We start from the raw sequence: 27,002 nt of genomic DNA, 5'->3' as shown, positions 1-27,002 counted from the left end.
GAATTACACTCCATTACCATGTCTAGAATGTGATGAATAGATACAGAAAAGCTGATGAGGAACTATGACGTATTTACATTTCTAACAGTGTGTGATTCAATGCATAGCCTTGTGCCTTCAAGGAGGAAACAACTGACTGAAACCTCACTAGGTACAAAAATAATCTAAATTGTGCGATGAACATTTTCAAACTTTTAAATTCTTGAATTTGTTGTAGTACTGATTTTTAACATAGTTATTAGTTACAATTTTTATGTAATCTCATGGGTTTCCCAGTTTCTTGACCATGTATGCATTAGTACACAATGATGCAATTCAGAGTTTATAATAGAGAGCGAGAACAAGGCATAGGTAAATGTAGTGTTACCTAATATTAAAATATTGAAATATGAAAATACAAAAACTCTTTAACATATTCAACTCCTTTATAGAATGACATGGGAGGAAAAATCTCAGGACCAAGCAAACCCACCTGATTCTGAACTTTCCAGAGATGAGGAAGATCACCTAGAGAAGGTCACAATTGCACTCAAGAACAATGATTGCAAGCACATTTCAATTTTTTGCTCTGCCTGTCAACAAACAATATATCCATACCATCTTTTTTATCACAAAAAAACCCACAAAGCCCTAACTTTGCTGGGCTTTGATAGCCCACAAAGAAAGACTGACAACAAGACACTTTTGGCTCAGAGACAGAAACTAATTTCAAAATTGACCAAGATTCCTCAATGTTCTGAGACACATAGGCAGAAGGTTGATTATTCATTTGAACTCCTTAGGGATAATCACACTCCTACATTATATCATGATCTTGCTAATATTAACAATCCTAGTACTTTTAAGAAAGTAAATAATTCTTTAATAAAAGCATTATCAATTTGCCAAGATAAAAATTCCACATGGCAGGGAGACATGGAAGACAGATTTACTGTGCTCGACAACTATGGAAATAGGTCAGATACATGTTTTCTGGGGTTAGTTGATGGCTCTCACGGTGTGACAGCTGCAGAAACAGTTGCAGCAGAGCTTCCACTTTTATTTCTTGACCAGCTTGCTCAAACAGATTCCTCCTACAAAAAGAGTAAGGATGAAGAGCAAATTCTAGATTCTTTTGCCACAGTAATCAAGGCAGATTACAGGGAAAGAGAGAAGATTTTCTCCAGTAAACCAGGCAATGATGAGACCAACAAGACCAATACTTACGAATGGATTCACAAAGCGTATGCCAAGTCCTTTTGGAGAATGGATAGACTTTTACGACTGGGAAGGAATGAGGTTTCCAAAGTTCGTTGGAGTGGCTGTTCAGCAGTTACCTGTTTGGTGGAAAGAATCCCCAGCAAAGAGTCAGATGGCACTGAGAAAGAAGAAAGAAAACATTCTGAAAACACCACGCATAGTCCATTAGCCAGGACAGCCAAAGGTGTTGCTGGGTTACTGCACATTGCTAATATAGGTATGTACATTCCACACCAGGATATTTGTTTTCTCCACCCAATAAAAAGAGAAACAATAAGCTAATCTAGAGATTTGCTGGCAATAGATATCTGGAGATAAAAACCAGCAACTGTTTTAACTTGACAATGTGAAGGAGACATGATAAATTCACTTGCAACTGATAACTGGTATCAGACAGTAAGTATTAAGCTTCTTAGATAAGTAGCTTCAATATGACATTTGAGTTAAAGCAGTAAAGTCAATTTACTAATGTGAAAGACACAGTTCGGAAGCATTCCATAATACACAAGTGACCTCTGTAAGAGTAGTAAGGACTTTTTTTTGTTTTTAAATCAAGAGGTTTAAGGTGTCATCATTTTAGGGCAGGCAATCACAAATCTTCTCATTTTAGATCTGATAAATCCCTTGTGTCCATGAAACATGCTTAAGATAGTCTCAATGAAACAAATGAATAAAAAGAGTAAGTGCCACCACATTCTGCTACCAGCAAACTGAAAACACGATCTGTGGGAATCATTTGAATTATTAATTTCTGAAGTAGGAATTGGTTGTTACTTATGTTGTTATGGAAGATCTATTCAGACCTGTTTTCTTATGAAGTAGAACCCTGCTTTGCCTTTCTATAGTGTAGAAGATCAGTTAATTAACTACAATCAGAAACACTGATACATTCCTAATGCTTCTTCACACTAGACAAAGCTCTTGCAATTCTTAGCAACTCGCTGTATCTTCCCACTTGGTGATGTTTGTTACCAGTTCAAGTTCTCTTGTGTACATAAGACAGCTCCAAGATTACAAGATGCTTGCTTTCCCATACAGCAGAATTATATAAAAAACAGCTGTTGGGTGAATAGTTTCAAATGGATTTGTGTCTACACTTACATTCTCTCATGTATTTGAGTCTCTGCTTGAAGCACACACCCAGCACTATACTACTTTTATATCACTCTCCCTAGCATTAGTAATGAGTTTGCTAACACTATAACTTTCCATCAACAGGGGCACTCTTTCCTCCTCAGATGAGCGTATTCACAAAACTAGTAAGACTTCTTCAAATTTCTTCATATGATATTTGACTGAAATTAAGCAAGAGGGTCAAAAATCAGTAGGGAAAGAGAAAACCATTTGAGACGCTTAATTTTTTTTTCAGGAGGCAAAAAAAATATTATCATACTCCCCATTTGGAAAAACTGATCCCAGATTTAAAAAAAATTTTGCTTAACAATAATACGCAATCCTCTGCCAGTCGGAGGACCACTATAAACCAATTTGAACATGCACTGACACTGAACTAAGTAACTGTGGTCTGTGCCCCCCTCCCCCTCCTCTATTCTCCCAACACTTGTTGCTATAGCCATGCTTTCTCTACCTCAAACAAGCATTTTTGCAGCTACCTGAACATTACTGTTATGGGTATCAAAAGTGGTAGTTTAGCACTAGCTCAGATATTCTTTCAGGAGATGCAGTCACAGCTTTAATGGAATACAGTATTAACTCACATAAAGTCTGTAATGTTTTCAGATACTTTTTTTTTTTTTTCACCTTACTGGGGAAGAAATCCATTTTTATTACAATGAGCTTGGGAGGTAAGATGAAGGTAAGAAAATCTGGTAGAGAATTCACCCAGCTTAAGTTTTCTGGTTCTAGTTACCTGCCTCCATCCTTCCCTCCCAGATGAGGTTTTATGCTGGGTGCAATTAAAGATACTGTAAACTCAAGCTCTGCTAATGAGTCAAGGCTTGAAGTTGATCAGAGATACTTTAAGCCTTTTATGATTTAAGTCCACATTTTTGAACCACTGCTAAAAACACATTTATTTAATCTAATACACTTAATTTTCCACCAAATGTATCACAAAGAAAAAGATCTGCACAACATCAAACTTTATTTCCCCCCCAGGAATGTGTTCTTACAGAAGTATAGACATGTTCCTGCAGCACCAGGTATGCAACTGAAGAGGATGGTCAGATATGCAGAGCAGGAGATGGTGGCATTGGCCAGCTTTGTCTTCTTCATTTAGTCCCACAGTGATAGGTCAGCTAGTTTTTGTTGATTCTTTTGCCCTGTCTCTGGTTTGCAGACAAAAGACTTACATCCAAAAGCAACTAGATTTTACTCTTTCTTGCAAATTGTTTCACATGGGTTATATTATGCCCTTGTTGGGCTTACAAGTGGTGGTCTTACTCCGAGGGTTCAAAGGAAGTTTTAGACAATCTTCTAGCTCTCTATGGAAATCAGAGGAATGAGGAGGGAGCAAGCACAAGGAAACATTCACACAGCATAATTTAAGGCATCTACATCCTATAATCAATAAAAAAAGGTGTGTCCTTCAGTTTGATATTCTGAATCACCTTTGAGAAACCAGCCTTCACACAGACTGCACTTAGCTGTCTCCTAGACTAGACAATGCCAATACTGCCCAAGAAATACAACTACTGTATAAGCAGTGCCTACTTACAAACACTTTTCAGAGATCTCTGCCCTAGTCTAGCCAGATGATATTAAAAATACAATATAAATGAACACACTGCAACCAGCTTAGTGTCTGGAAAGCTACCATCCCACTCAAGTTCCTTCTGTGTAAGGCATCACTTTTGCCCTTATGCCAACACATAGGAGCAGACCAATAACCTCCTCTAACACAAAAAATGGTCTTCCCCCAGCGCAGCCATGGAGTATCTCAAACAATACATCACTTCATTTCAGAGCTGCTTTCCTTTATGCTCTGCATTCAAGTCTGGCAAGACTAGTCACCTGCAGTGTTGCAATTTCTAACACTTTTCATTCTCACCCTGCAGATTTCAAGTGTTGAGGGAAAGGCAAAGTACCTATTCCTACTAAAGGAAAGAAGTTAGTCCTTGACTTTTCATGATGACTGTGAGACCTCTTGCTCCCTTGGGTCCCTTAACCAAGGAAGAGATTTAAGGCATCATGTTAGTAAACCGTAAATTCTACACGATGTCCAAATTATTTTCAGGTACTAGAAACTTCTTCATGAGTTCATTCAGCCATAATATTTTGAAAGCACACATTTTCCTAGAAAAAAAAGTATTTGAGAAAAATATGCACTCTTGCTTAAAAACCAGTCAAGGTGCAACATTTCTATCAGACTGCAGTTTAAAGCTGAGTGAAATGTCATTTAAGACTCCTCATAAGAGTTTAGTTGACGTCAGAAGAATAAGGTTCTGGAATAGTCTTCCGAATAATGGGAGGGGAAAAACCACAGAAAACTTTGCTGTAAAATAGAACCAGATTAATTGATGGATATATTGTTGCCTGTGGCAGTAGACAATTGAACTATGACCTCAGTTTTTTTTCCCCAATCCCTAGCAAAAGGCCAGCTATTAATGTAACAGCAGTATCTTAAAAAAATCAGTGTGCTATAATGAAAAATATTATCTCATTTCAATTTTAGGTAATGTACATGCAGTCTTATGTAAAAACGGAAAGAGTCACTGCCTCTCAAAAGAGCACAGCACTTCTAATGTAAGCGAGAGAAAACGTATACTTCAGAATGGTGGAAACATCAGCAGTAATGAACCAGACGGGTTAGTAGAGGGGTACCTGAGAACTACAAGGGCGCTTGGACATCATGGAGATCCAGTACTGAAAAGATTTGTTATACCTGTACCTCATACTATCTCTGTCCTTATCGATGATACTTGTCAGTTTCTTATTTTAGCTTCTAATGGGCTTTGGGAGGTTTTGGATTACAACGAAGTACTTGCATTAACTCTAACAATATTCACTCATTATCTGAGAATGTATGAATGTGTTCAACAAAACGGGACTTCTCTGTGTAAGTGTCAGTATTTAATGCCCCTTACTGAAGACAACTTAAATGACTCAAAGGCTATTAATGATCTGCAAGATGGAATAGAGATACTGTATTCCAATAAAGACATTTTTCTCACTGACTCAAAAGGCAACCTGAAACAAGATAAGCCAAAATGTTCTAGGAGGAACTATTTCCAAAGTGAAGGTGGAGTTCCTAAGGAAACTGAGGACCACAAAAATCAAGCTGATCTTGAACAGTCTCTTTTCAGTAACAATGAAGTAAATTCACAGAACAGAGAGATAAACCAGTCTGATTCTAGCATACAAGGTGGCTCTGAAGAACTGAAAGAGTTTGAGGACAGAAAAGTTTATCTACGTAACAGTTTTCAGCCACAGTCACAGACTGCAGAGCAAGGAGAAACAGACACTGATGCTTTCTGTGCGACAGGTCCAAGTCGCACCCATAAACAGCTGCGAGAGAATGTACTGGCAATAGGGTCTAAAGACATGAAACAGCCCCCAAAAGATACAAAAGCATGCCTATCTAATTATGACTCAGGTCCACAACTGGCAGAAAAAATACACTCCAAGATACTTCGTGAAAAACCTGCAAGTTACGCTGGTCAAGAGCTGCTAAAGACTGTATCGTCAGTGAGTTCTAAACCACCACCACAGTTTGAAGAGGACACAAAAACGTACCTGTCCAATTGCGAATCACAAACTGCAGGAAGAGGCAGAGTCACCTCTGAGACACTCTACGACAATGCAGCAAGCTACATTAGTGAACAACTGGTAAAGACTGCATTAGCTGCAGGTTCAAGAGATAATATTACTATTTTGATTGTACTTCTAAATGGATGCGATAACATACCCAATTACCTCAACATTTAAAAATTTATCATAGGATAACTGGAGTGCTGTTACTGAAAATGCCACAGTACATATAGTACATGCTTATATTTAGCTATGTCATGAATTTACTTGTAATCATCTTAAATGCTGACCCATATAGTAAATCAGACATCTGGTCTGGAACTGTGCAAATACAATAAAACCTTCTGAAACTCTCAATAAGAAACAGTAATCAAAAAAAAATATATTTTTTAAACCACTTTATTCAAACCTGAGCACCTCAATATAAAACTAAACACTGGTGAACTGTCATTTTCCTTGCTAAACCCAGATTACTGCAAATTTAAAATCTGCACAAGTAAGCTTCTGCTTTCAGTTCAACATTTAAATAGACTAATTCATCTCTTCTGACACACTTGGTAGATTTCATATAATGAAAATAACTAAAAGAATTAGTGCAATATACCGGACAGATCAAAATAAAATGTACTTTGGAAAACAAAGTTGTAAAGTCCATTACTGACAGACAGCAGTATTTATGTTACAGATACAGGAGCATCATTTATTACTGTTCTAGCCATAAAGGAAGAACTTAGAACCCCCTTTGATTAGAGAGGAAAAAAGTTAGCTTTAAGTAACTGTACATTCTGTATACCTTTAAGCAACTCTTAAATATTACAGAAAGTATTAAACAAACGTAGACTACAATGCAGAGTACCTATTTACAGTACATTAATATCCAAATTTAAAATCAAGTTGATGTACATAATCGTTAGTGCACTATTTTTTTCCTTAGGGGAAAAACATAAACTGTAATGGCCAGCAATGATCAAAAACAAGAAAGAAGTCACAGACACCAAGTTCATTGTGGTTTTACTTGAAGAGCTCTTACAGTTTGTAGAGGAAAAAATAATCCTAAGTCGTAAAGTTGAATTTACTGGTCTGTACCCTCTGAACAGATTAGAAATGAAGTTAAACTTGATTTATCACTAACTCCTTTAGATAACTAACTGGGTTGATATAATTTACATACAGTGTACCAACTAAAACTCCACTTTCCTGCAAGCATAGGTTCTTAAAATTGTTAATGCAAGTATTATTTGTAATTAAATTATTAAACTATGGAATGTATAACTAAACAGTAGATACCTGCAGAAACAACTGGTTGCATCAATACTGTGAATAAGTTTAAGTAATTTTTAGACCCTGTTTCTAAAAAGGTTTTAAAGCACAATTGAGAATTATGAAAAGTCCCAATTCTATTTATTATAACAGTAATCAGTATTGAGGCTACAGGAACTGGCCAATTAGGTCCATGGAAAGCAGTTCTTCTACACCCCTAATGGTAAGCGATTTTTAAAACCTTTCAACTGAAGGAAGTTTATTCTGCTTCCATCTTTCCTCTACTGCTGAAACATTACAGCCTGTGGTGGATACATGCATGTTAAAATTTTAGGTCAAAAGAGAACTCTGTAACTTGACTATTATCATAAGTCTCTTCGCTGTTTGGAAGCTGTACTGGGCCAGGTTAAGCACTCCAATTCCATGGTTATTAACAGTTAGGAAGCAGAAGAATATTCAGAACAGTTTAAAGCAACTGATGTTTTAGTTACTACAACATTGACTCTTGGGTGGTTGCGTGGGTTCAGTAAGGTCTACTCCTCTTCCTCTGGCAGAGCTGGCTCCTGCATTCTGTGGTTCATTCTTGGGCAATTTTTTTGCTATAAAATCAACAAGAAAGAAGAGTTAAAACTGAGATTGTACTAAGATTAAATCACGGGAGTACACAAACAGCACTTTTATTACTCTATAAGCATATCAATATAATCACTATAAAATCAGATTTGATTCAGTGCGTTGGTAATAAAATAAGACATGACACTTCTTAATAGCGATTAACTACCTTATCTATGATTTTCAAGAGTGAAATGCATTAGTATCTTGAGCAGTAAAGGTCTCTGTAGAGGTATGCTACGCCAGTAAGTGATGGCTCTTGTGGGAATCCACCTACACAGAACAGGCTTTAAGATCAGGATGTTTGTGCTAAAAGATGCAGGAAGAATGAAGAGGCACAAAACACAAACAGAAACGGGTCAAACTACTGCCCAGCTATCTAGCCAGAGTAAGTATTTGCATACAACATAGAAAATGGCCCTCAGCACTAGATCAAGTCTCTCCTCTTTTTTTCAAGCTGTCTCTTTTCTCCAGCTCTTACGAGTCAATTGACTGTGATAATCTCTTTGTTGTCCTTGTAGCTCTAGTGTACCTCCTGGGTCCTGACACGGTAAATAAGGGTGACAAATGTTACCCTTCTGAGCAGTAGCTCCTCCTAGCTTTCTCTCCTTCTGAAAATTGCTAAGTTTTACATAAAAGGACTTTCATGGGGTTGTCTTGCCCATATTACCAGGACCCAACAACCATCCCTGTTCCACAGTTTGGCTGCATGCTTCGACTCCAAAGTAATTACTTTGGCCAGCTTTTTAAAGAACAACTTTTCTTAAAAGGAATGAAATGCAAGTATAACAGCCAGAAAACCAGTAGAGTACATATCAACAGGATGTGTTGGGGTGCTAGTTAATCTCAGGGTGCTATGTAATCTCATCTAGGCTCCCTTTCCCACAAAAGGTTGGACCAGATGATCGTCTGAGGTCCCTTCCAACTTGGGCTGTTCTACAATTCTGTGATAGAACCCAAGAGTTCATGTGGTACTAAACTGCTGAGACAGTACAAAGGGACAAAGCACCAGTAGGAAAATGCCTTCAGAGCACTGTCATTTTGGTTTCTAGATACATTCCAGCACTGTAAATTAACATGAATTTTTTAACTGGAAGTTCTGAATGAGCTCTAAAGCAGTCAATTTACAAGCAGCTGTAGCTTGCATCCCTCAATTCTGTCCATGTTCTCATTTTCTCCCATTTTTGAAGATCGTATTTACACATGGTCCCGAGAACTGCATTAATGTTGTGCAAAAGGCCATTCCAAGTTCCATGCAATACTTATATCCCCGTCAAGACTTCCCTTCAGGGTCCACTGCTGCAGAGATCTTGTTCTGATGCACTGACAAAGCTGAATTTCACCCATCAATGTGAAAGAATACTCACATGGACAACCAGCCTTGCAGACAAAACACCCAGGTACTAATTGGGCATTGTTTGCTCAAATTTACTTTGTATACCTCATTAAAATATGGAAAGGTAAGAATTATTGTTGATACAACAAATTACAAAAAAAATTATCAGATTTTGGGGATTATTACTTGTTTTTAAAAACAAGTTGCAAACTGCACCTTTAAACAAATTAATTTTAAATTTTCATCAGAACAATGTAACTGAGCATTTCTGCATCATTAAATGCAGGCCTATTTTGAGCATTTTTGAGAAAAATATACTTTCCACTCATACAGTTATGTGGGGTTTTTTCCCCTCCAAGTATTTAGAGTTAATATGAAGCAAGTACTTGTTATAAAGTGTTGCTATAGTGATAATTTAATTTGCATCTGCTGGAAGTTTGAACCACACCACAAATTACCTTCAGCTTTACTGACTTGGAAAGCGGAAGATAAGGTCTTTAGAAACATTTAATTTTGATAGCAATGCTGTTTTTCACAAAAAGAAGTGGAATAGAGAGGTCACTGTAGGGCAAAATATGCAACAGATTAATAAGATTATTTGACACTATACATTACTATTCCCCTGCAGCAGAGCCACTACCGTGATTAAGGTTATTACTAAATAGGTTGGTGACCAACCTAAAAATGCATACTTTCTTTTTCCTCCACTTTCAAAATGTTATTAACAATGAAATACAATTTTGTGTCTATCAATGGAATTCATAGATTTTCTTAGTAATTTATATTTACTATTACATGGTAGCATTTTTACAGAAATCCCAAAGATTATGTCAGGGCTAAAAATGTATTAGTAAACTTACTTTTCACATAAAGCGTCCTTTACTTATACTTGGACATTAAATTTAAGCACACATTGTCATCTTTGGCACAGCTTCTGGATTTCAGATAGTTGCATTTGGAATTCAAACAAAATTTTAACACAAAAGCATATCTAGCAAATATTTTGTTTAGACTAAAATGAATACTTGACTTTAAGCAAGTCCATTATCATTCTCCCGTTTTGAAATGTTTCCAGCTTCAATTACCACTGTCTCATAAAAGGTACATTATTCCAGGTTCTGCACCTATCCAAGACAGTGTGGAATCTGCTGCAAACAACATACCATCAGAAGGCACACATTTATACACACTTTCACTTACATCCTTACACTAATTTGATTAACAAATGCCAAGTACATCTTACAATTAAGAAAAGCTGTGTAAAGCTTTTTTTATGGTTACCTACACCATTGGAAAGGTGGTTTTTTGTATATAACTACTAAAGCTTAATTTTGCTTGAACTTGAAGCAGTACAAGTTTTCGTTATGGAATCAAAGCAGGTACACGGAACTTGCTGACAGAATTCAAAAGTAACCTAGCTTAGCTATTCCAAGTTAATCCAAGTGTTTTGGTGCTTGACAGAAGACCTGTGCAACTGTGCTTCAAGTAAGTTTATCTAACTTCTGAACATCAAAAAGGATGTGAAAAGGCCTAAGGAAACTTCAGTGCCAGAAATAATTTAGGTGAAAAACAAAGATCTTGGGTTAGGAAGATTGTGATGGTACGAATCTCATGAAAACAATTCCCTTAAATTCTCAGTTTGTCCATAAACTCACCAATTGCCATGAATATTTCATTTACGTTCATAGATGTTTTGGCAGATGTCTCCATGAACAATAAACTGTTATCATCTGCATAAGCCTGTGCTTCCTGAAAGTTAAAATAAGAATGTATTACTTAATTTAAAAAAAAAAAATCATATAATCATTACACATCGTACTTTTATTGCTACTAAAGAACAATTTCTATATCATTTTGAAAGAAAGTCTGTTGAAACACTCATGTGACAATGTAACTTCTTCATAGCTGATGAATAACACAATTCCAGCAAGCAGCTAAACATTTAGAAATGCAATCTTTAAAATCCTTACTCATCTTAAAAATATCCAGACAGAAAAATCTCAGGCAAAACTAAATAATAAATAAAAACATTAAAAAGACAACCCTGATCCAGAACACTATTTGTGATAGCAAGAATGAATAAGCTCCAGAAAGTGCCATCAAATCTCAGAAAGTCTATTATTACCCTGGAAAGGCGGCAGTTTGTGAACTATCTTGAATTTTTCAACCATGGAGGCAGATGGATCAGAACAGTTTCATTATCCTGACAGAAATTCACAATTGTAAAACAAATAAGCAGTATTAAATATCTTGCCATGTTACCTCTTTTTTTACTCTGAATTTTGATCTGAAATACACTGTTTATAAAGGTTCCTATTTTTGCCCCTTCCTGTTAGCTAGTTCAGCTGAGAATCCCCGGCTTCTTATGATTATATAACTGCCTTTGCATTCAATAGGAAATCTGCAAAAAGCCGTACTACAGAATACCTATGATGAAAAAAATCCACAGCATTCTATATTCATTTAAGTGACACCTGCTAAGATCTATGTACCATATTTGAAATAACACATTAACAAATACCTAGAAATCTAAAATGTGCTTTGAAATGAGAACGGATTGTCAAGCCTGTAAGGAGCCCATAAATCCACTTTAATATTTTTCAAATGTTCGTTTTTTTGTTAAGATTGTAAAAAAAATAGTAAAGAGTTCTGCTTTGGTAATTAACTTTTATTAAGTTTTTGACTGCGCACACGCATGAAATTTTTGTTAAATACCACAATTTTTCACAAAACACAAAGGTCTTCTGTCACACAGCTTTATCTTACAATTGACACGACGTATAAAATTAGAAAACCGAGTTGTTGAACTCCGGCAGAAAAATACCTAAAATACTGCTAACCTTCACAGTCCGACTCCTATAGTTGCAAAAGGATTAATTACTATACACAGCAGTATCTCACACAGTGACACCAAATACAGATTAAAACCTTAAGAAAATTCATGACTAATAAATACGATCTTAATTCAAATTCAATCATGAATGGACCAAAACCACCTGCAGGAAGTTTTATTTGCTTTGGAAGCTATTTTCTGATGACTTGGTTAAACTTTCTAGAAGATAAAATATAGCACTGAGAGCACTGATACATCCACTAAACCAAAAAGAATGCCATGAAAAGCACAATTAAAACTCGAACACTGTTTCAACAGTATAACCTAAGCAAGTTAAGCACATCAATCAACTTTGTATCATATGACAATCAAAATCCTTGTGACCAGTCAGAGAGAATGGTTTGCACTGAGAGTTACTGCTGTCTCACCCATTGAAACTTTAGTTACTGGTAATTTTGGGTAGAAGACAGAAAGAAGTCACACCAAAGAACAGAAATTCAATTAGCCTTAAAGATATGCAAATAAATTAATTATTCCTCAAAGTAAAATTTAATTATTCAAAAAAGTCTATTGCTACATATCACTTGTCCAGAAATACATTTTTCAGTAGCATGTGTAATTTAATTAGCCTCAGCTGACATTTACATTTAACAGCATGACCTCTGTAACAACTAGCTAGGCTAGGCATATAAGCTCCTCGTAGGTTTATTTACTTTCTATTCCAACAAAATGCCACTTCTATAAACATAAGTTATGTACATACCTGGAAATCCACAGCTCTTTTGTTAGCTAGATCAGCTTTGTTTCCTGCTAAAGCTATTACAATGTTAGGACTTGCTTGTCGCTGAAGTTCTTTGACCCAATTTTTCGCTCTGGCAAAGGACTCCTGTTAACGATTGCAAAATGATGCAACTGAGTTTTATCATCCTTTTGTACTCACCTATTATCCCAATCTCTGTTATCTATACTTCAAGCAAAAGGCCAACGCAAGGCTGCTACCTTTGTCCAAAGGCACGCTCCAACTTGCAAACTGAGCTTTTAAAATAAAACATTCCTACCCTAGTTCTCAAATGTGCTTAGTTGGGATAATGCTGAAAAAGTAAGTAAAGATAGGAAGATCTTTATGTAGACAGAGTAAGGAAAGAGGAGTGGTTAAGAGACAAAATGGCACTTTTGATTTCTCCTCTCGAAGAATCAAGTTTATGAATAGCGATATTGAAAGGGTCTCAAAACACTTTGATTACTGAGCACTGTTCATTATAGTACAGGGTTTCTGGGTTTTCTGAGGGTTTTGGTTTTCAAGTCTCATTTTACCAAAACCAGGTGAAGCTTATCTGATCTAAGCTCAACTAAAAAGAAATCAAATAACCTTAGGTTTTGGTCTCAATGGTTTGTGCTACCTTTCCAATCCTTACCCATAACTTACAGTAAAACAATGTTAAAATAATGTCTTTCACTATCAGAAACAAACTGCCACCAGCCATGTGGCAAGAGTAACAGCTCAATTGCGGTGAACTGATTTAGAGGTGGGTTTGAAACACTTCTATAATGGAATTTGTTTTCTTTCTCTTTTTTTAATACAATAAAAAACCCATAGAAATGGTCTTTTGGCAAGAAAAGTTAGACACGATTTAACATTACACAGTTCAATATGAAATGAGCAACCTGACCTAGTGAAAGATGTCCCTGCCCATAGCAGGGGTGTTGGACTAGATAACCTTTAAAGGTCCCTTCCAACCCAAACCATTCTATGATTCTATGAAATGATGAATTGATTCACACAAGTCAGAAGAATTGAGGAAAGATTGATGCAAGACTGCTAACTTTCAAATCCCTCTTGTGCCTCCATAATATAGTACTTACCTCATTTGTAATGTCGTATACCACTATAGCTGCTTGTGCTCCTCTGTAGTACATGGGTGCTAAACTGTGGTACCGCTCTTGCCCAGCTGTATCCCAAATTTCAAATTTTACCGTTGTATCGTCAAGACATACAGTCTGGGTTAGAAAAGCAGCTACAAAAAAGATAGAGGTACTGAAACCAGAAGTCTGCTTATATCTCTATATTCGTATAAAATTATGTTCACAAATACATGATTTCCTTAAACAATTCAAGCCTATTATTAAAATATACCAGGTTTGAAGCAAGCATTATCTGATAGACAATAACTCTGAAGCACAATTATTCAAATAACCAGTCTTTCCTCAAGTTAAAGACATAAGAAAGCAATAATCGGGAAGAATTCCCATTATTTTTTTTGTAACCGTCACTCTGAGTAACCACAAGCCTTCTCTTAAGCCTTCTAGATACATTTCACCCTGCTTCCAGAGACTATACAGAGTACCGGTAACAGCAGCCCATCATGCTACAATCCAACAGTTCAGATATTTACAGTTCTATACATTTACATTACTTAAATAGTATCTTAAAGCCTTGATTTTTCAGCTCCTGACAACTCCACCTTAGCTAATGGGTATGGAAGAAAGAATCACTTTTCAGAAGTTCTTGTTCTTAAAGCAGACATATTTTTGACTGTGCAAGTGATCAAGAATTAGTTTCAGCGTAATTTTGACAGCCTGCAGTTTCAGGGAAACCTGCATCCATTGCCACTACAGCTGAATGCATTACCATAAATAATGATCTTCTAATTACAGAAAACACTAAGTAACTTATTCCAAGTCTTCAAACAGTTACTCCTGGTAAAGATTTTCCATTCAGATTAAGGTACGTATTAAAAATACGGAGGGGAGTACCCACGCAATATAGAAACCCATATTACAAAACTAAGCTAGAATCTCAAGAATTTCTTGGGGAAAACAAACAATGAAAAGCAAGATTTCATTCTGCTGAGTTCTCTTAACCCTTAAGAGTTTTAACTCAGCCATCTGTTCTACCTTATCTTTTGAAGTTTAAAAATAAGCACGCAACTATTACAGTGGTCTGACAAGCTGTCTTGATTACCTGCTTTATAGTCACGTTGTTTGCCCAGTTATAGTACATACACAGCAGAAAATGCAACAATTCCAAGAATTTAGATGAAAGCTTGAGCAATCCAGCATAAATGCTTGGAGGTGTTTTTCCAGTCATGACAGACATTTAGTGAAATACTGTGGACCGCCTTGCCCTTGCTCCTTCCACAAACAAACAACAACAAAAAATTAAAAATTTTAAGACCTTCTGCTTGATGAAACACTATGGGAAGCCCCCTACTTGGCTGAACTGGGGACTCTCATCACTAAGCATACTGACAGATTGTGCCCAATTTAAAATCAATAGTCTGAAGAGGCACTGACCCATAACCCTTGCATACCTGGGATGTTACCCTGTCTCATATACTCCAAGACACCATAGCGTATGAATCATTCCAAAACTGCTGCAACTTTCAACTCAACTGATTACAGTAAACCAAAAGCAAGTCAATCTTGCTTTATAAAGGACACTGTAACTACCATACAGAAGCTGACTAGTTAAGTGGTCAGGTGTTCCTGCTTCAGGGGTATTAGCATCCACCACAGATGAGCAGGCAGGCTGGAGAAGGTAAAGGCTTTGATGTTCTAATGTTAAATCACCATAAATGTCTCTAAATGCTAAATATCCAAGCACTGGTAAAACAGGCTCCTCTTGGTAGCTCCCTAAGCAGCCCAGAACCAAAATAAAGAGAAAAAACATACATCCTGCATCAGTCTAAGGGCTTCCGCCTCAGAGTCAGCTTGGTATTATATTTCTCCAAGGTAGATACAAGATGTTAAACAAGTGGAATTTGAAGTTCTTAGAGACATTATTCTCTTAAACAGAAGAATGCACCTACACTGCATAAATGAAGGGGTGTACTCAGAAAGAGAATTAAAACAAGGGTTTTATTCAATGACATCCTCTTTTTTTGTGGAAAGGAACATTTCAACCACCATAAAATGCTACTTAATATCTCCCAACAAGGTAACTTTCTTCTATCTTGCAAGGCCATAGTAAATTGACAATTAACCAGCTGTATTAATTACCTGAAAGTCTATCATCCTTAACAGCCATACTTTTGTCTTAAGCAACTAAAAGGCATTGCTACACTATTCTGAAGTGGCAAAGTCTAGTTATCAAACACACCACCACCATCCAACTCGTCTGACTTTAACTGCACTCTCAGATGTTTTTATTCAGATTCACAATGCACATAAGCCTCTCTTTGTTAAAAGGCCCTTCTGTATAAAAAGAAAATTATGCCTTAGGCAACAACAAGCTACAGGGCTAGACAGCTTTCTCTGTAGAAAACTTTTTCTGAATCCCAACATTGCTACATTTAATACCTCTCAGCTGTATTACATGGCATTTCCTTGTTCCTATTTTATATAGAAGAGGCACAAGTTAATACAGAGATTACACTAAACTCTATATATCTGAACTTGAACTTAAAGTCTTGTTTAACCTTTGTATAGATTTTAAACAGTGTAACAGGGTTTGGGTTATCCCTAGTTCTATCCAGACACTAAAACAAGAAAAAACAAAAAGGACATTAAATGAATTGGAGATCACTGAAACTGAACAGTGAATTTAACTTAATTTTAACAGTGTTTTATTAACTAAAAACCACGGTGACATTGGGAAGTTAATTCACTACAGATCTTTGAGAATGCTCTCCATATTAGCACACACCTGTATGAGATAATACAGAAACCTTTCACACTAACACTTATCCTAAAGCCACTGTAAAACACACAAAGCCAAAAGTGAACATTAGCAAGACTGCTAAAGAAAAAAGTGGTTCTCCATTTATGCTGACAGATATACAAAATATATGTAACAGCTAGAAATAGGGTAAAAAAATGATGCAACGAAATTCAGCTTGTATTTATTTTTGTAAGCTTTGTAGATTTTTTACATTTCAACAACTGTTCATGTGCAAAGACACATGTAGACCACTGAAAGGGCTTCACATGAATATTACAATGAAAGACTAATTCATGCAAGCAGAAACAGGGACTACTAGAGAATATTTATGAATCCATAAAATCCGTATTTTTTTTAAGTCTGTATGCTGTTAGGTAGTTTTAGGATAAGTTTAAATTTATCCAAGGAGGACTACAGCTTAAAGTACAAACAACTTCAACATACAATACAACAGAAGAAATCTGCTGGGGGTGTGGGATAAAATCTGTTCACAGTTAAACAGTTGGGTTTTTTTAATTCTCATAACCAGCACCTGTTTTGTTTGAAGTCCCAAAATGTAAAAAGAGTACATTAAATTCTGTGAATACTAACAAAGAAAGGTATATCCAAAAATGTAGCAAGTTCTCCCAAATCAAAAGCAAAGCCAGCATGCATAAATGAGAACACAACCTTTTTGGAAGATGCAGCACTTTGTTTTCATAGAAACTAAGTTCTTAATTCTTATTAAGCAGTTATTTCATGCAGTAAGCATACAGAACAATTAAAATAGCCAGACATCGACCCACAAAATGTAATGTCAAGCCCAGTTTTCAAAATTATGCAGTTCAGACACACATTTGCTTTCTCCACTTGACATGGATGTTTGCTATAGCCTTGTGCCAACGAAAGCTTTTAGCTTAGAGAGTTATAGTTCACAATTAGAGACACAGGGCTCAGATTTGATCCTTGCTGTCAATGACCCATTCTAGAAGTGCCATTACATTGAAGGTGGTCAAGGGCAAGGACAATATAAACTCAATGGGAAACAAATTAACAGGATAACTTTCTCACCTCCAATCGTACTTTCTTGAAACTCATGAAACTGTCCTTTCACAAAACGAAGCACCAAACTTGATTTGCCAACTGCAGACTCTCCTAAAAGTACAAGTTTGAACTGGCAAATTTTATTTCCAGCATTTGGCCCATTGGGTCTTGTTGCTCCTCGATTAGCCATGCCCAAATTAGAAAGAAGTCCTTTGTTTCACACTCTTGAAAGCAAGTTCCAGGATTCAGATCTCAGTGGTGCTTCTGCCAGTAACAACCTGTTCATGAAAGACAGCGGGTGGTATTAGAATTACAAACCAAATAAGAAAAGTCTAATTAATTAATGCAACATTGATTACATGTAACTTGTCCTAATATTTACCCAAGTCAATAGTCCAGAGTACAGCTACCATCACTGTTAAGATGTCAACTATAGACAAAAATCTATGACAAATGAACCAGCTATCTTCTTCAATACCTAGTCTTCCCATTAAGCCTTCAAATTAGCACATTAAAGTTCAATCATGTTTCTTCTTACAAGACTTCAGTCTCTTATGTTTTAACATATCAGGATTGAAGTATAACACCACAGATTCAGACTTTCACATTATTGGTAAAATATCAAAAGAAATAATAATTTTTCCACAATTTTGCTATTGCTAAGCAATATTCCGAAATCAGCACCACTGAAGGATGCTAAAAAATTGAGCAAATTGGGAAAACTCAATTACCACATCAAGTTCTTTGCAAGTATACTTCATCAATTCACTTCTATCACGTATATCAAATGCATTTCCCTTAAAGATCTTGACATACAAATCAGTAATACCTTCTCTAGTTAACAATTGTACTTTGAGAAGGAAAAATACAATACAAAGCCTTCCATATGTAGAAAAATTAATTGTCTTGACCAGTAAGAATTCCAGATCACTTTATGCAAGCCACCAGAGAACTACCATAGGATGATAAATTGCTATTTCCAATACTAACACATGTCCTAGCAGATCAATATTCACAATAGAGATAGATCTTTGTTAAGAACAAGTATGAACAGTGTATTCCTTAGTCTACCCACTCTTCTTTCAAACTCCTTAAAAAACCCCATAATATTTATTCATACGGACAGGGAAGCCTTTAGACTCTGCTAGTATCACTTCTGAGCCTAAGATTTATGCTTTTACACACACAACAGTAAAAATGAAATATTTTTGCAGGTAGGCATTGCTGTATGGAAGACTGGCATAATAATTTTCTGTATTCTCTTCTATACCAGTTCCCAAAACAAAATTCTGAGTGAGCCCACAGGAAATATACCTAAGTGATGGTCACTCAGCTCTCAATGAGCAAAACATCTGCTTCTGTATTTCTGCTACAACACACAAAAAAAACCCAACCAAAACCCAGCCTATAACTTTGTCTTACTCCAGTTGATTATTTACTTGAATTGTGCACACTTTGTGCGGATACGGCTTTTCTAGCATCTAGGATGCAAGCTAGTTAGTTTAGAGCACATTCTCCTAATGCAGAAAATGGCTTTAATACATCTGTTGCAAAAAGGTAAGCAAATCTACTACTTTCAAATGACTTCTTGCTCTTTCTTCTTTATGGTAAAGCAACTACATTTTAAACGAAGCAGTAGTCTTTAGCCATCTTCCCACCACTTAGCACATGTATCAGGCACTTGAGCATTCCAGTTTGCTGCACACCTAGCTCAGACCCTTCACTCTCCTTCCTAACTCTCCCTTTTGTAGAGTAAACACAAGTCCTGAAGAATCTTCTTTTCTGGAAAGTGCATCTAGCGCTGTAGCAGAACCCAGCCCTCCACTAAGATACTCCCTTACAAACTAATTTCCATGCAATAAATGAGAAAAATCTTAGCATTATTTATTCATTAACATAACAGTTGAAAAACTGGTATTTTATTTCTCACTGTAAATAGAACTTGAATATAGGTCTTAGAAAAAAATATTTTCAACATCTTAAAGACACTCCTATTTGCTCATGTTTCTCCTTTTCCCATACCTCTCAAAATAGCCTCACAAGGCTATAGCTTCTTCCAGGTAGGACATTCCAATCCCATATTCATTCCTGTCTGTCCTGAGTTTGTGTCCTGTTTGACTATCATGACATCCTTGAATCAACAGATTTTTTAATTTTAGTTGTACAACATGATCTAATAAATATCAACTTCTACATATATGTTCTTACAAACATGTGAAAGTGTACCACAGTGAAAGAATTTTTATGAAGCAAAAAAGCCCCTGCATAACCCACCATTATTATTAAGTACCATGATAATTACATACTAAAATTCTTACTCATTGAATTAATTTTGGGTCACTATTTTAGAATACAGGTGTATTAGGTTTGCATGGCAAGCTTTTGGTAGCAGGGGGGGCTACAGGGGTGGCTTCTGTGAGAAGCTGCTAGAAGCTTCCCCTATGTCTGATAGAGCCAATACCAGCCAGCTCCAAGACGGACCTGCCACTGGCCAAGGCTGAGCCCATCAGCGACAGTGGTAGCACCTCTGTGATAACATATTTAAGAAGGAGGAAAAACAACTGCACAACAGCAGCCGGAGAAGAGGGGAGTGAGAATATGTGAGAGAAACAACTCTGCAGACATCAAGGTCAGTGAAGGAGGAGGGGGAGGAGGAGGTTCTCCAAGCACCAGAGCAGAGATTCCCCCGCAGCCCGTGGTGAAGACCATGGTGAGGCAGACTGTCCCCCTGCAGCCCATGGAGGTCCACGGTGGAGCAGATATCTACGCGCAGCCCATGGAGGATCCCACACCAGAGCAGGTAGATGTGCCTGAAGGAGGCTGTGACCCTGTGGGAAGCCTGTGCTGGAGCAGGCCCCTGGCAGGACCTGCGGCCCCATGGGAAGAGGAGCCCATGCTGGAGCAGGTTTGCTGGCAGGACTTGTGACCCCTTGGGGGACCCATGCTGAAGCAGTCTGTTCCTGAAGGACTGTACCCTGTGGAAAGGACCCATGCTGGAGCAGTTTGTGAAGAACTGCAGCCTGGGGGAAGGACGCACGTTGCAGAAGTTCACAGAGGACTGTCTCCTGTAGGAGGGACCGCACACTGGAGCAGGGGAAGAGTGTGAGGAGTCCTTCCCCTGAGGGGGAAGGAGCAGCAGAAACAACGTGTGATGAACTGACCTCAACCCCATTCCCGCTGGCATGCACCACTGGCAGGGAGGATGCATGGAAATCAGGAGTGAAGTTAAGCCTGGGAAGAAGTGAGAGGTGGGGGGCAAGGTGTTTTAAGATTTAGTTCTTATTTCTGATTACCTTACCCTGATTTGACTGGTAATAAATTAAACTAATTTCCCCAAGTCAAGTCTGTTTTGCCCATGACTGTAATTGCTGAGTGATCCCCGTGTCCTTATCTTGACCCATGAGCCTTTCGTTGTATTTTCTCTTCCCTGTGCAGTTGAGGAGGGGAATGATAGAGAGGCTTTGGTGGGTACCTGGTCTCCAGCTAGGGTCAACCCACCACAACAGGAATGGATCCAGTTATTTAAAAATACCAGACCTTTCATCCTTACAGCATAAAACAATTCATGCACAGCTGGTATGCTGGTTCTCAGGCAAGACTCTTCCCCCCAACATGTGCTGCTGAAATATGCTTCAGAAGTTGTGGAGCAATTTGGATAAAAATGGATCAGTGACAATAGTTAATCTCTCCCTAATTATACTACAAGAGAGAAAGCAGCGAGGCATAGCCAAAATATAGGTAGCTCAAAATACTGTTAGCCACTTGTTTATCTTTTCCTTAGGAAAAGTAACGAAGACAATTAAGTTATTTCTGTTTTAAAATGAAATACATCTGTTTGCTGTGGCATTCTAGTGTGTTTGGATAACCGTGAAATAATTTACAACCCTTTAATCTTAATTGACCCCATGTTTTTCTAGACTCTGCAGCATTAATGAAGACATAAGGACTACATCCAATGACCACATGAGTTAGTACCCTTTGGATCAAGTGACACATGGTGAGGAAATCAACGCACTACACTGGTTACTCACTATGACTACTTTTTTGCTTGCTGTTTCCCATATTGAGAGCAAAAGGAGGTATGATAGAAAAACAGGCAAGAGTAATTTAACTCGCATAATATCTACTTGTTTCAACTGGCCATATACAGCTTTTAGTTATTCAGATTTATATCACTTACAAAACTGTAATTACTACCCCTTGCAAAACTCCTTCAGAACCAAAAGCTGAAACAGGTTGTCAAGAAAAGTACCTAATTCAATTTTTATAGGTGCCCAAGCTACAGAAGCTGTAATTAGACAACTTCAAAGTTTACACCCTTATAACACCCCTTCCCCCTCACCAGCAATCATTCTAGAGACTCAGATACCACCTACAAAAATAACCAGCTGTATTTGAAAGTAACCTGAGAGGAAGGCCATCAAGTCCCAGAAACATACTGCAAACATCATTCATTCAATAGTCACATCAATGCATCTAATAACTTAATAATAAAGCCTACTACAGTCATACCACCCACTTTTTAACAGCTCAGGATAAAAGAAAAATTGCAAGACTGAAAACCTGATAGAGCACATCCAGATGATTTTGATATATTAGAAGTCACTAGCACCTTCTATAAGTGTATATGGAAATCATCATCTTTTGAAGTTTCAGATGATACTGAAACTGTTAGGTAAGTTCACAGCACAGCAGCATACAAACACGAAAACTGAGGAAAATATTTTCTTGATCTGAAGAAAAGCAGTACTAGAGTTTGACATAGCCATTACAGAATGTTTTTGGCGTGTTCTTTTCACATTTTGTGAACATAGTGCCTCACAAGGATTTAAAAGTAGATTTCAATGCTACAGACCCCATGCATGCTCCAAGCCTCAGGTCACATTCATTCTCCAGTTCTTTAAGTAATCTGTAAAATACCAGCCTCGAGAACTGTAAAAAGAAGCACGACTCAAGAGAGTGATACCACATTCAGTACCCTACACACACACACTGCCAATTCAAGTCTTTTTTGACAAATCACTTTCAAGACAATTCTGCACACTTACTTCAAGGGCTTAGCAGCCATACCTTTTTTACCCTTAGCTTTGGTGAAAATTTCCAGGAAAAGACCCACTAACACCACACCCCACCACACCCCCATTTTTGTATGCTAAGCAAACTTTGTAATCAGTATGTTTGGAACACGTGATGAAAGAAAACCTTGGTAAGACATTTTCATTCATCTACACAAAAGCAAGTACACAACTCTGACTTGAACCAAGCTCTTAAACTGATACGTATGGAAGTTACGTAAGGGAATTACTTATACAAATCTGCTAAGGAAAATACTATGAAAGTTTCTTAGATGGATGGCTTCATATGAATAGAATTGAGGGAGATTTTCTTACTTTTAGGGAGTTTAATGTGAGAATTCCATCATATATTAAAAAGCAAGCCCCATTTGCAGTCTTGGGCACTACAAATACATAGGTACTTCCGGTAAGTAGAAACTTTCACTCTTCTCATGAATATCCCCCAAAGGCACAGCAGCTCCATGCTGAAATGCCAGAACAAAGTTTAGAGCATACTGTTAGGAAATACTCCACTTAATCCTACCAAGTAGTTTACCAGATGCTGGCTGTTCTCATCACTCTAGAAGAGAAATTTATATGCTGCTAAATAGTCTATGTTATGAGTTTTATTTATGAAAGAGAAGAGTCATAAGTATTTTAATAGATCACCACACAAATATTATGTTGGAGTCTGTATACAAAATGTCAACAGTCCTAGCCAATACCTACAAACTCACAATTCAATGTTATAATTCACAGTCATGTAAGCGTTCAGATCAGTGCCTATTTTAAACTACAAGAAAGCTAATACAGAAGTATCAAAATAACACTAGTGACAAAAGCCAGCCTACCAAAGAGATTAAAACAGCCAATGCTGTTCCTACATTCAATGTGATTAAGTGCATTATCAAATACAAAGACCACAACAAAAATTCACGATAAATTTAAAACTGGAACATTCCACCACTTTTATATTTCAGAGCAGATGACAGTGTTTCTTACCGTGAACACACTTACTATTGTAGTAATTTCTAATAAACTTTTTCACACTTCACAAACAGAGACAGATCATACAATGCTGAGGTTGCAACCATTATCTACTTTAAATTTGTTTATACTGGACTATTTTGAATGTTTTAAAAAGCAGTATCTAAAAAGCCTTATTTATTAGGCACTCCTACTAACCAAGTTTTTTTTTATTCCCTTCCAGGTTTGGCAGAATTAATATGGCATCTTACTGCAGTGTTCAAGACAGCGATACGAACAACTATCAAAATGCTTGTCACATGTAAGCCAGTTTATATTGAAACACAATGAGACAGTAAGTTAAACAAGTGAATCAACACAGTCACTGCGAAAAAATCATAGCCTTCCAATTAAAGATAATAACCATCTCATAAGCTCATATGAATGATGTATAGTACCAATTGCTTTCAAATAAACTGGTTTATCATACAGGAAATGTAAGTAATGATGACTACTATCATTGTCTCTAGCCACCTCACTTCAGCCAACATCTACCTTTTTCCTGACATTTCTTATTACAGAATAACAATACACACATGCAATCTAGCCTGCCTGCAACTCTGAAATGTCACTACCAAATTGGAAAAAACAAAGATGCCGTGCTTTTTACTTGGTCTGAACATTACATGGGAGAAGCTGATTAATTTCAGCTGCTTAATTAGGTGTTCAGCCTCTCTTTTCCATCCCCAGGCATAAGGTAGAAAAAAAAAATCATTGAAAATGCTGAGAAAATAGCCTTTCATGACTCTATTACTTGGAACATTTTGATAGTTCTTAAACAATTTATCTCTCATCTCAAACATATGAGGGCATAGGTTTGTTCCTCCACCATACTCTAGCTTTATATCTAGTCCCAATTAAGTCTTACGTAGAGCATACTCAGTATACTAGGCCTGTCGTGATAGCCCGGATTGCGACGTGTTGTCTGAGCATTTTACTTCCCACCTTATTCACCGTCCCTCCTCCAGCCGCAAGTAAAAGGGAAAGCAAGAGACCCATCACCCAACCTTCCCTTCCATATCTCACAAGCAGCTCGAAGGGAACAACCCTACCCTTGCAGCTGGACCCAGACAGTGATAACTCACTGCAGGAGAGCCCGCACGCAGGGAAGGATGCCCGCTCCCCTCTTCTCGCCGCGGTCCCGGGCCCAGCCCCTCCAACCCCCGCCGCCGCCGCCGCCGCCGCCGCCGCCGCCGCCACCACCACCACCACCTCCCCTCCCCCGCAGCTCCCTTCCAAGCAGAGGAATAAGGGGAAGTGGGAAAATCGGGGGCGCCATTTTGAGACGGGAAGGGAGAGACCAGCCTCTCCTCCCCTCACGGCGGGCTGCCCACCTCGGCAGCCCGCACCACGGCCCAACGTTCCCGCAGGGCTCGGCGGTGGCGCCCGGGGAGGCGGCCGCCGGCAGGAGCCCGAACAACAGACGCCTCCCTCTCCCCCGCCTCGCCGCCAGCGCCCCACCGCCCCGCGAGCGCGGCCCCTCGCCCCGCCAGCCCCGCCACCTCACCTGGCCAGGCCGCGGCGGCGCGCGCAGGGGAGGGGGAGCTGGGGGAGACGGGCGGCGGCGCAGCGACGTCTCTCCGTCCGGCGGGGCTGGCGGGTGAGCCGGGGCAGGGTGGGCGGTGGAGGAGGGGGGGGGAAGAGGGGAGGCGGCTCCTCGGCGGGGCGCGGGAGAGGAGTGGGGGTGAGGGGCGGGGGCGCAGCCGTGCCTCACCCAGCCCGCCGCCGACTTCCGCCACCGCCTCTGCCCCGACCAAAACACACACACACGCGCACACACACACACACACGTACTTCCGCCGCCACGTCACAGCCCGCACACGGCATGCGCTTCCGGTTCGTCCGCCCGTCACGTGATCTCATTTATTTCCCACCTTTTTCTCCCTCCGCCGTTTGTTCCCTCTTCCCCTCCTCCCGCCCGGCCGTTACCATGGCAACGCCAGGGGCCTGGAACCCTTTCCATAACCCCCGCTCCCGCAAGGGGTGCCACGTGCCAGCCTGCTCGGAGGCCTCTGGCAGAGGTGCGAGGCGGGCCAGCCCCCCCCGCCGCCCGCTGGCCCGCGGCACTTGGGTCCCGCATCCCCGCCGCCGCCGCTACCTGAGGGAGCACAGGTGTGTCGCGGGGATTGAGGGAGCGGTGTTCCCGTCTCGCTGCCTGTGTTTTGTGGCCGGGTAAGCCCTGAGGAGTGACTAGTCACTGCAAAGGCGGCCTGTCAGCAGGGTGGGAATTTCGTCCCATTGATCTGCAGGGTGAAGAAGAGTCTCTGGGAGTAACCAAGCATCTTCAGTGCCTGTTCTCTAGGGAGTGCGGGTGCAGTGCAGCTTGCGGGGCCATTGAGGTGTCTGGGATGGGAGCTAGGTATCACACAGGCAGAAAAGTCCCGGTTTAATGCTTTTAAAGAACCAGTTTCCAAAGCTGTTAGTCAAATGAGTTGAAAGAAGGAGCTGCACAGGAAAACCTGAATTACACTTCGGAGTTTAGCTAACTTTTTTTTTTAAGTGAGCAACCACTGATAAAGCCTTAGAGATACACTCATTATTGGGAGAGTGCTAAAACTTAAGAGAACAGGTTGCTAACGCAGAACAAGTCTTGATGGCTTCGTAGGTGGATACAAACAATCTGACTTAATACATGCAAATATTAAATAACACACCTTGCTCTAGAGATTGTTGGACATACATCATTGATTTTCTGTATTACTGGTGTATTTTGTGAAGCCTTTGTAATCCTGTGTGCCTTTTTTATGTTTATAACTGAGGAAGAATGCTGAAAAATTTGAGGATAATTTAGGGATGGCCTTTAAGAATGGTTAAAAGGCTGGAAAACTTGCCTCATGGTGGAAGATGTGAAGTGATTGTGCCCCTGTACTCAGCGCTGGTGAGGCCGCACCTCAAATCCTGTGTTCAGTTTTGGGCCCCTCACTACAAGAAGGACATTGAGGTGCTGGAGTGTGTCCAGAGAAGGGCAACAAAGCTGATGAGGGGTCTGGAGCACAAGTCTTATGAGGAGCGGCTGAGAGAGCTGGGGTTGTTTAGCCTGGAGAGGAGGAGGCTGAGGGGAGACCTCATCGCTCTCTACAATTCCCTGAAAGGGGGTTGCAGAGAGGTGGGTGTTGGTCTCTTCTCCCAAGTGACTAGCAACAGGACAAGAGAAAATGGCCTCAAGTTGCACGAGGGGAGGTTCAGGCTGGATATTAGGAAATATTTCTTTACTGAGAGAGTGGTCAAACATTGGAACAGGCTGCCCAG

General features: G+C 39.0%; 2 protein-coding genes across 2 annotated transcripts; one reads left to right on the top strand and one right to left on the bottom strand.

Moving 5' to 3' along the window:
• The first annotated feature begins 432 nt into the window (after positions 1-432).
• Positions 433-6,126, top strand: PP2D1 (protein phosphatase 2C like domain containing 1). The gene is made up of 2 exons (XM_009811312.2): positions 433-1,456; positions 4,874-6,126. Exons 1-2 carry the CDS (start codon positions 433-435, stop codon positions 6,124-6,126), a joined length of 2,277 nt encoding a protein of 758 aa, XP_009809614.2.
• Positions 6,127-6,339: 213 nt separating this feature from the next.
• Positions 6,340-25,308, bottom strand: RAB5A (RAB5A, member RAS oncogene family). Its single transcript, XM_059818539.1, has 6 exons — positions 25,261-25,308; positions 17,701-17,951; positions 13,854-14,005; positions 12,754-12,876; positions 10,813-10,906; positions 6,340-7,808 (listed from the first exon to the last, which is right to left on the bottom strand). Exons 2-6 carry the CDS (start codon positions 17,861-17,863, stop codon positions 7,693-7,695), a joined length of 648 nt encoding a protein of 215 aa, XP_059674522.1. The 5' UTR covers positions 17,864-17,951; positions 25,261-25,308; the 3' UTR covers positions 6,340-7,692.
• Positions 25,309-27,002: the final 1,694 nt, after the last annotated feature.

Source organism: Gavia stellata, chromosome 6 (assembly GCF_030936135.1).
Source record: "Gavia stellata isolate bGavSte3 chromosome 6, bGavSte3.hap2, whole genome shotgun sequence".
NCBI classification, from domain to species: Eukaryota; Metazoa; Chordata; class Aves; order Gaviiformes; family Gaviidae; genus Gavia; species Gavia stellata.
The sequence above is the reverse complement of the archived record's forward strand: the minus strand, read 5'-3'. Positions and strand labels throughout refer to the sequence as shown.